At 34.0% G+C, this 9,850-nt stretch overlaps 1 protein-coding gene across 3 annotated transcripts in view; it reads right to left on the minus strand.

Moving 5' to 3' along the window:
* Positions 1-1,431: 1,431 nt before the first annotated feature.
* Positions 1,432-9,850, minus strand: part of LOC144442554 (mitogen-activated protein kinase kinase kinase kinase 4-like) — an 87,001-nt gene continuing 78,582 nt past the window's right edge. For all 3 annotated transcript variants that reach the window (XM_078131931.1, XM_078131929.1, XM_078131928.1), the window contains 5 exons: positions 9,041-9,190; positions 8,472-8,553; positions 5,613-5,693; positions 5,041-5,183; positions 1,432-4,290 (listed from right to left, as the gene is read on the minus strand). In XM_078131931.1, the coding sequence (XP_077988057.1) occupies positions 4,204-4,290; positions 5,041-5,183; positions 5,613-5,693; positions 8,472-8,553; positions 9,041-9,190 (543 nt within the window). In that variant the 3' untranslated portion in view covers positions 1,432-4,203. The remainder of the gene's footprint in view (positions 4,291-5,040; positions 5,184-5,612; positions 5,694-8,471; positions 8,554-9,040; positions 9,191-9,850) is intronic.

The raw sequence follows: 9,850 nt of genomic DNA on the forward strand, positions 1-9,850 counted from the left end.
AATATTGTATGTTTTTACAAGGTTAAAATTCCCTCTCTGTTACTGGTTTTAAAGAACACAGCAAATACACTATGTGATAATATTCAAGAACAATTTAGATAAAATCATCTTCTCAACTTTAAGGACATTTAGCATTCAAATTATGACAAAAATTGCATGCGTATGCGTGCGTGTGTGTGTGTATGTATGTATGTATGTATGTATGTATGTGTGAGTGTCTGTGCACAGTTCTAATATAACAGTATAAAATAAAAAAATTATGGTTGATATCAAAAGAGCATATATCACTTTCTAGAGCTGTCTTACTGATTTGAATTTTTCCAAGAAATTTTATTTTTTTTAATACGTAGTCCTTATGTTATTCTTATCTCCAGCTTGCATAATATTAGTTCCACATAATCTGACCTTTTTGGATTGGATTTATTTCCATCAGCCAAATTTGTTGACCCGGACATTTCCACTTTGGTATTAAAACAGATGAACGTCACGTGAAATAATACCTAGATTTTGACAAGATGGGAAAATCCTGTACTAAATATAGATTTTCTGTCCTTGGGCAATATGACGCCCTCAACGACAAAACAGTTTAAGGACAGCGCCACCAACGATCAAAATGGGAAATGATTATAGGATATATCCTGAAGACTTGAATCTTGTTTACTACATTGGTCTGAAAATGGTAATAACATTTTCAACATGCCTGAGGACCGTATGTTTTAGTGATTCAAGTGAAGGACAGAGACCAGACTGAAAGTTCTTATAAGTACTTGGTATATATTATCAATGTTTTAAAATATTTTTTGAGTACAACTGCGCAACTGTATTATGATAATATGCAAAATTATAGTTCTGTGTTAATGGAGCCATTTAGTGAAGGACATACACCAAGGTATGTTTGCCCCAGTCTAGTGCTATCAGTGGCATCTGTCTTCAAGATCTCTCTCTACATCTTACTCAATGAAGTCCCGAGATGAAATTTCAAATTTAATCGAAGTCACCCACACAGTCATTAACATCCTGTCTTTGTCAATCAATCTCAGAATTCTGCCCAATGATAAGTTAATATTTACTGGGGCAGTTATGAAATGTCAAAATACGGTATATTTGTCAGCTCAGCATGCTACTTGCATATTTTTTTTTATATCACGCTAAAAGCTGGGGATTACTCATTAACATGAACAACTTTTTGTTCATGTTTCTCATTGAGCTGTATGGGGGGGGGGACGACGATGACGACGGACGGACGGACGGACGAGATGATTTGATATCATGGGTTGCATCTAGACTATGTTAGTAGTGCCAATTTGTTATTTCTCCATGCCTCCCTACAGAGATATCAATTATACCAGTGATTTTTTTTACAAACTATTTCACAGAAAACAATACCACAAATCATTCCATACAATTGACCAGCACCACTTGAAATGGCAAAAAATTCTCATTTATTTTAAAAATACATACTGTTTATCGTAATTGTAACCATAGCAACACCTCAAAATGATACAATACTGATGTAATGTTCATCATTGAATTTCATAATGATAAAGATATTACATTAATTATGCACAGAGGGCAAAGTTCACGACCTTAGCTGTCCATTGGGCAGACCATAGCCATCACAGAGAAGTTGCAGCAATAATTTATAATGTGAATCAAAATTTAAAAAGAAATAAATTTTCATTTGGAAATAAGCTTAAAACACAAAGGTCGTGAACTTTCCTTCCTTAGAATATTAGCAAAATCAATATGCCAAAGTTTAAAATCTTATTTTGCATATAAAACGGAAGAACAGAATCAGACACAAATATTATAAAAGGAAAAAACTCTCCAAGGCAAATAAGTAATAAAAAGGAGCACAGCGACAGTGTTGAGGGTGCTCGAGACATTTAAGAATTTTCAGAAGTTTGTTGTTGTTATTTTCTAGTATTATAAATCTCAAGAAATTATGAATTTATATTCTGTATTTTTTTTCTTCTGTTTATGGTTGGTTTTTTGTATCCTATATGGTATGTGTAGTCCTTTTTTTTTTACATTTGTGTGGAATGTTTGGCCAATTAGATCATGCATTGTGATTTTCAATTATCTTTGTTCCTGAACAAACAACCATAATTTAAATGCTAAAATTGTGAATCAAACATTGTTTTCCAGTATCATAATTTGATATTGTACGCTGAAAATATAATGGCTATGGTACATAAAAAGCTGGCTGACACCCAATTTCAAAACAAAATGGCTGACAGAAAAAACAAGATGGCTTCCAAAAAACAGCAAAACAAGATGGCTGACAGAAAACAAGATGGCTGCCAGCTACCACCAAAGCAACATCGCTCCCGGAAACCAGTGAGAATAAGATAAGTTGTCAGAAACCTGTGAAAATATCTGCCAACTAAAAAAAAAAGGTTCTGTTATCTGTGAAATGCCAACTTTGAAAGAAATGTTATTTGTAAACAGTAAAGGCTTCATTTCAGATTCAGAAACTTCTTAGTAAGTGAAAACGTCAAAATCTAACCTCTGTTGAGTATTTTAACAGTTGTGCTGTAACTAATTTCTCAAGCGTTTAACAAGATAACACTTTGTAAATACTAACGTCTGGAATGAATATCATCAAACCATGTTTGTGAAAGAAACACATCACTTCTCCCGTCTGCTTATTTCACCTGTAACTGCAAATGGATTGGTCCAGCCATTGGAAAAAACAATGGGCATATACCAAATTGTGTGTCTTGTAGGTAAGCTAAATTCCTATTTTACATGGCAAAAATTCAGAAAAAAAAGGCAGAGCTTCTCACTTGCAGTATTTATACTACTCTTTATAACTTAAAAACTTATCTATATCGAACAATTTTCAGTAATTATTTTGGAATAAAAGAAAAATTCGCAATAGCTTCAATTTTTTTTCTCTCTCTCTCCTGTCTTATCCTACCCTGCTTTATCACTAACCTAACCAACAAAAATACAAAACAAACACAAAATACATATTTACACATTCACACATTCTTTGCACTTTCGGAAAGATTTTGAAACATGCAGCGCCATTACACAATTTTTGACTTCATATTAAATTTACAAATTTCAAAAAAGTTTTTAAAATTGATTCAAGGCAAACTTGGCTCATACATTCTTTTGTGAGTCTTTAAACTTGTTAAAATACCCTTCTACCCCTAGACCTAGTGAAGTGGAATAATCCAAACCTCCAAAAGCATTGGATCAATCCAAAAAAAGTGAGACTGCAGGGGTTCAAAGGTTGAAAATTCTACTTATTTTGATGTCAAAAATTGACGTTTTTTGAATTGTTTGCTCACAAAATGTTGTTGAGCACACTCGTTTATTTTATTGTACACTGCCATGTAACACTTCTTTATCGTTTTTATTGTGTACGGTATCACACAAGTTCTTTAGTACACAACTTCCTATTGGTTCAGACAAAGTCAAACTTCTTACTCGAAAAAGAAAGAGCCAATCATGTCCTAGGTTGCATCGAATGGCAGACACTCTTTCATTGATTGGCTCATCTGAACCAACCCACAAAACAACTTTACAGTGCAAAGATACTGAAATCTTGCTCTAAGAAGAGGACATACTCTCTATTTGACCTTTGACATGGCTTGAAAGGCACCTGTTGACCTCAGAGAGCTCACATCGAGGTGACTGCCTGTTGTTTAGTTGTCATGGAGGGTGCACTTCACAGTTCAAAAGTTGAACCGGCTACAAATAGGTTATAGTTCACAGTGCAAAGTTTAAATTGAGACAACTTTGTTGACTTGGTCGCCAAGTGGTTACTGTATATCGTTTCATGACAAACCTTTGTATTTCACAGTTCGTGGGTCAAAGTTCAAAGTTCAATCATGGGGCAGCACTTCCCAGGCACACATTTCCATATATACTTGTTGGGTTCATGGTTATGTTCTTGTATCACACATTCCATGAAAATTTACCTTATACTGAAAAGTTCAAAGGTCATGGTTCAAAGTTCAGGTTGAAAGTTAACAATGTAGTGGTTTGTACTATCCACTGCAGTAATGAATGCAGCATGTTGTCAGGTTGTTTTTGCATAACTTGTGAAGGTTCAAAGTAATTAGTCTATATATATATATGCCACACTTTGTCAATGGCTGTTTTTCTCATGCATTGCAGCACCTTATCAGCGAAATCCACAGATGTTTCACAACATGATCCCAAAGTTCTGTTTCCATGGCAACACATCTACCAATTGGCTATGCCCATTCCGTGCTTGGTCAGTGTTAGGAAATACACCTGGGAGTTAGCAGGTCGAATGGAGGCAAAGAACACCTGGGAAGTGAAAAAAAAGTAAAATGTAAATCAAATTGTATTCTTCTAGACATGTGCAATGCGAGACGTGATTTCCAACAGGCCAAAATTTATATATCTTGTATTTTGCACATAAATAAGTCTAAAACTTATGCAAATATTTGTCTTTTCCAACTCAAAAGAACTAAGAAAGCTACCGATCAACAATACACCTGTTAAATTTATACTGCCCTCTTACAATATGACAGAGAAATGTTTCAAGGTTTCCTAGTAAAATTTATGGTTGAGAAAGTATTATGTTAGCAAAAATGTGAATGAAAAATATTCCTTGCTAATTTTTTGGCAGGAAAATACAAATGTCAAATATTATGATGGGAATACACAAATGTCAAAAAAATTTGGCTAGAATATACAACTGGAAGAAATTTTTGGCGGGAATATACAACTGGAAGAAATTTTTGGCGGGAATATACAACTGGAAGAAATTTTTGGCGAGAATATACATCTGGAAACATTTTTAGTACAAATATATAAACAGATGGCAAAATATTCGATGGGAAGATAGACAAGCCAAATTTTGGCGGGAATCTACACCTGGCAAAAAAATGTGGTGGGACTACATACACCTGGTAACATTTTAGTATGAATATATAAACAGCTGGTAAAATGGGAATATACAACATGGCAAAAAATTTTGCAGGAAAATTGAACTGATAAAAAAATTTGGCGGAATATTTGCACACAAAAATGATATCTGAAAATGGTACATACCTTGTCATTGCGCTCACAGAGAAACCTTAGTTTCTGTCTGTTCTTATGCATAAATACTCCATCAAGATGGCCTGTATCAGCAGCCCTTATTTCAATGGCTTTGTTGCCCCATCCCATAATCTGACCTGTACTGGAAACATACGCTGCAAGAGAATGTGGAAAATTGGGACATAAGAAAATCAAGTAATCAAATGAAATACGAGAAGTTTCGGTCATTTTGATGGAAATTTTTGGTTGATTTTGTACGAAGAATGACTTGTAGACAACAGGGAGTGGGAAGCTCCCAAACAAATGGATGAACATCACGCATCAAAAAAATCCAGGATACAAGAGTTACCATGACAACGCAACAACAGCAAATTCGCAAAACTATGTGGTCTGATAAATATGCAAATATGAAAGGAAAACAAACATCTTAAATAAACAACACTAATTTGAATATGAATCTTTATCATTTTCATTTCCAAGTTTTACCACGGCAACTTACCGACTGAGTATCTAAGAATTTGAGAAACGTCAAACTAAACATATTTTTATCCAGTAATAATTGTCAAGGAAAGTGCAGCGCTTACCGACAGATGTTGGTAGTTCAGCCCACTGCAATATAACATCTTTATACGTTTTTCCGAATGTATCGATAAAGACACCCTCATCTGAAAATAAAACATATTTTTTCATTAACATAGGAAGTCTTTGAAATCTTTGCTATTGGTTTTAAGTTATTTGAAATAAATAGACTAAATTTTCCATTGTAATATTTATCCTTTGAGAAAACTTACAGAAGTCACCATAAAAAGAGAAACATCAAGTCAGCAGTACTGCGCAACCATGTTGTGAAGACAACAGTAGTCTTGTGAATTCGTGTTGATTCAGATTTGCTTCTAAAGGGGTTTTATTGTTTATAATGTATGTACTGGGTATTTACTAATTGAACATGGGGTCGCAATTACAGACTGCACTGTAAATTTCACAATACAAATGTACAACTGAGACTTGAAACCAGATTGATTTTCATTAGTCTTTCGGGAGAAAAACTACAAATTCATTTAGGATGGCCTAGACTACTGATAATTCTACTGTACGACTGAGTCTGGCAACTAGCTTAATTTTTCAGTACTTTCAACAGAGAAACTATGAATTTTATCTAAATGGCCTAGACTACTGATAATTCTACTGTACGACTGAGTCTGGCAACTGGATTCATTTTTCAGTACTTTCAACAGAGAAACTATGAATTTTATTTAAATGGCCAAGACTACTGATTCTTCTCTACTGCAGAGTTACTGTTGAACAAATTCTTGACATTTCCCATTTTGTATTAAAAGTTATATTCAAACCAAAAACATGCCATTTCATGGCTCGGTGACATATCATATCGTCTCGTTTCCTGTCTGCAGAGTACGGAAAATAGACCTTACAGAAATGACAGTGGTACAACAATACAATAAGACCACAAAGAATTATACCATACAATGAAAACATCAAAACAATGTCAATTTCATTCAAATTTACATCTGATGTCTATTTCCGACAATTTTATTTTGTTAACATTTTTTTTTTTTTTTTTTTTTTGAACAAAGCAGACCTAACATTATTAATGGCATGAATCAAAGAACGAGGAAATACATGATGTGAATGACACGATGTGAAACATACAATGTGAAAGACACACAATGTTTCTTAATGAGCCCTATTGATATAAACGACCACTCAATTCAAACTTTTTGGAAAAAGTCTACTGAGGTGTGACACGAGTTGAAGACTCGAGACATTTCTTTGAAATCATTTCCTGTATGTATTGATATATTAAAGTGACACTCCACATAATAAGTAATAAGTTCTGTCACACCGATCACCACTCAAAGTAATCACGTAATACACATCTGTTGTGTACATGATGAATTTTGACTTGCAAAGAACTGTAGGTCATGTACAAAACTGGCACAGAACTTACAAAATGAAAATATCATATATTTCATTTAATATATTTCATTTATTATGACTTTTCACTTTTACATCATTACAACAATAAATATACAGTTGTATAATTGGGGACCTGGTAGGATAGAGGTTGCAATGGGAATGCCTTGATCCTATGCACTTATAAAGGCTGCAATGGATTGTGAACTCCCCCTGGAGTTCAGGAAGTATTACGAGCCGTTGTGCCACTATAGATCCATGCCAGGAGTAATAATTGTAAAGGGCTTTGAGCACAAAGTGAGAAAGTGCTATATAAAAACTAAATATTATTATTATTTAATTATTATTATTAATAAAATCAGGATTACATAAACCTTGGCGAACAATTTATTTTTTTTAATCAAGTGTCTATATCTCCTATAATTTTTGATAATTTGTTTTAATTTCCTCTTTATCTCTTTGTCTACTTTATGTATCATAAAATGAAAATTTAATGAGTTTCCAGTTCCTTCTCCCTGTTTGCTGAACTTTGCTCTTAATTTGGTTCGGATGTGAAATAAATCTACAACACACAAAATGGCCTGAAGTGAGAGAGATTCATTACAATATTTTTCAGACATCTCTTAAAAGTTGAACAGTTCATACCGTTATCTTGCTGTGCTCTAGGTGAAATTGACATTTACATGATTGAAATGTACACAGTAATAGGAACATGACATATGAAATGAACATGGCAAAGTTCAAAATTTAAATGAATTAATTTGTCTGTCTGTGCATCTACTAGTATTTCTTAAAGCTGGCTGTATTTGCTGATTTGCATAATTGTAATGTACACAGAAACATGAGAAAGGTGTACAAAATATACATGGCATAGATACATGTAATATACACATCATAAATGTATCATGTATCAATCTATTTGTCTAACTATCTATATATATCTTCTAGCTGAGAATATCTGCACATATGCATGTCTGTCTGTCTGTCTTGTTGATTGTCTGTCTGTCTCTGCCTGTCTGTCTGTCTGTTTTTCTGTTTGACTGACTGCCTGCCTGTTCAACTCTATCTCTGATTATGTCTGTCTGCTTGACTCAATCTTTGCCTCTATTTGACTGTCTGTCTGTCTGTCTGTCTGTCTTACTGTCTGTCTGTCTTACTGTTTGTCTGTCTTACTGTCTGTCTGTCTGTCTGTCTTACTGTCTGTCTGCCTGTCTTACTGTCTGTCTGTCTGTCTTACTGTTTGTCTGTCTGCCTGTCTTACTGTCTGTCTGTCTGTCTGTCTGTCTTACTGTCTGTCTGTCTGTCTGTCTGTCTGTCTGTCTGTTTGACTGCCTGTCTATCTAAACATTCCTCTTTGACATAACCTTTTTGACTATAAAATATATGAAAATCAATACACATATTTCTAAGGAAACCGAAATATCAGATGTAAGGTGAGAATTTCATTAGAAGCATATAGAATGAATTGCTGATAATGTGTAGAAATGAAATAAAAGACAGATTTGACTTACTGTCGTAACAGAGCAGTAGTTGTAAGCCCTGGCTGTTTGGCAAGATAACAATACAGTGTGGAACTATGGTTTTATGTAGATGCTGTCAACAAAATAAAACAATTCATTAATTAGGACTATTTGTTATAATGATGTTATTTAATTCTGATTCTAGTCAATTTCAATTTAGCCATTTCATGACCTTGTGACCTTGGATGTTTACATCTGGTTACTGTTGGCAATATGTGAAAAAAAAATCAACATGAACTAGAATTTCAAATGTCTTCAATATTTCACCTTAGAAACTGAAATTTCAAATACATGTATTTGTTCTTGGAAGTAGTAAATTGAACAACAGAATTAAACAACACATTCAAAATCAATTTTTTTTTTCTTTTTTATTCCAGAGAAAGAAATTATTTGTAGGTGTAATAAAAACTAGTCTAGTCATGTCTCTTCTCAATTATTCTTGATAACCCCAAACCTTCACAACTCAGTAAAATCCTACACGTTTTTTTTGCATTGAAGCTTTAAATGTCCATAATAAAATATGCAATTTTTTTTATTGAATTTTTTTTTAATTTACTTACATGTGTTGGTAAATATAGGTCTATAACCGATCCTGAGTCAAGGTCAATGGCGTGAAATCCTGCACTTGAGCCATAGACGACCTTTAACCTGCTACCCTCTTCTATGGTCAGGTCAACTATCAGGGGTTTGTGGGTAAGATCTGTGAAAGACTGAAATGAAGAAAGAACAAGGTAAATAAATAATGTATGTAAATTTACGCAAATGATTACAGTTTTTACATAATTTTCCCTAATTTTTATTATTCAATAACCCTTTTGAACAATATCTCTCTCTCACTTTCTCTAACCCCCCCCCCCCCTCCACCCCCCCCCCCCCCCCTCCTCCCCACCTCCACTTCATTTACCAGGGTTTTCAAACCTCTGTTGGAACACTGCAAACCCACAAACAAAACATTGAACTCCCACTACATTACTTCACAGGTCAACAACTCTTTTATATAACATTTCGCTCTCCTTCTAACTCACACAAAGTACGAGTGACATTTGATATTTGGTAGAGGAAACTCATTTCCTCTCTGCTTTCCATGCAAACATTACACAGAAAACATGAAAGTGCTACTAATGGGCAATGCTTACAGGTTCAGGAAAGAGAAACAGCAAGCATACAACATATTTCTCTTTTTCTTTATCAATAAAATACATGTAGTAACAGTGGGATGATAATAAACTACATTGTAAATGTACTATGATTCAAACGTCCACAGTATGGTTCCTGTATTTACACACAAATATCATGTTTCTACTTTTCAATGGTTTGTAGCGATCTACTGGTAAATATCTACACATACAGTCAAAGTAGGCAATCAAGTT

The sequence above is a fragment of the Glandiceps talaboti genome, chromosome 11 (assembly GCF_964340395.1).
Source record: "Glandiceps talaboti chromosome 11, keGlaTala1.1, whole genome shotgun sequence".
Lineage (NCBI taxonomy): Eukaryota > Metazoa > Hemichordata > Enteropneusta > Spengelidae > Glandiceps > Glandiceps talaboti.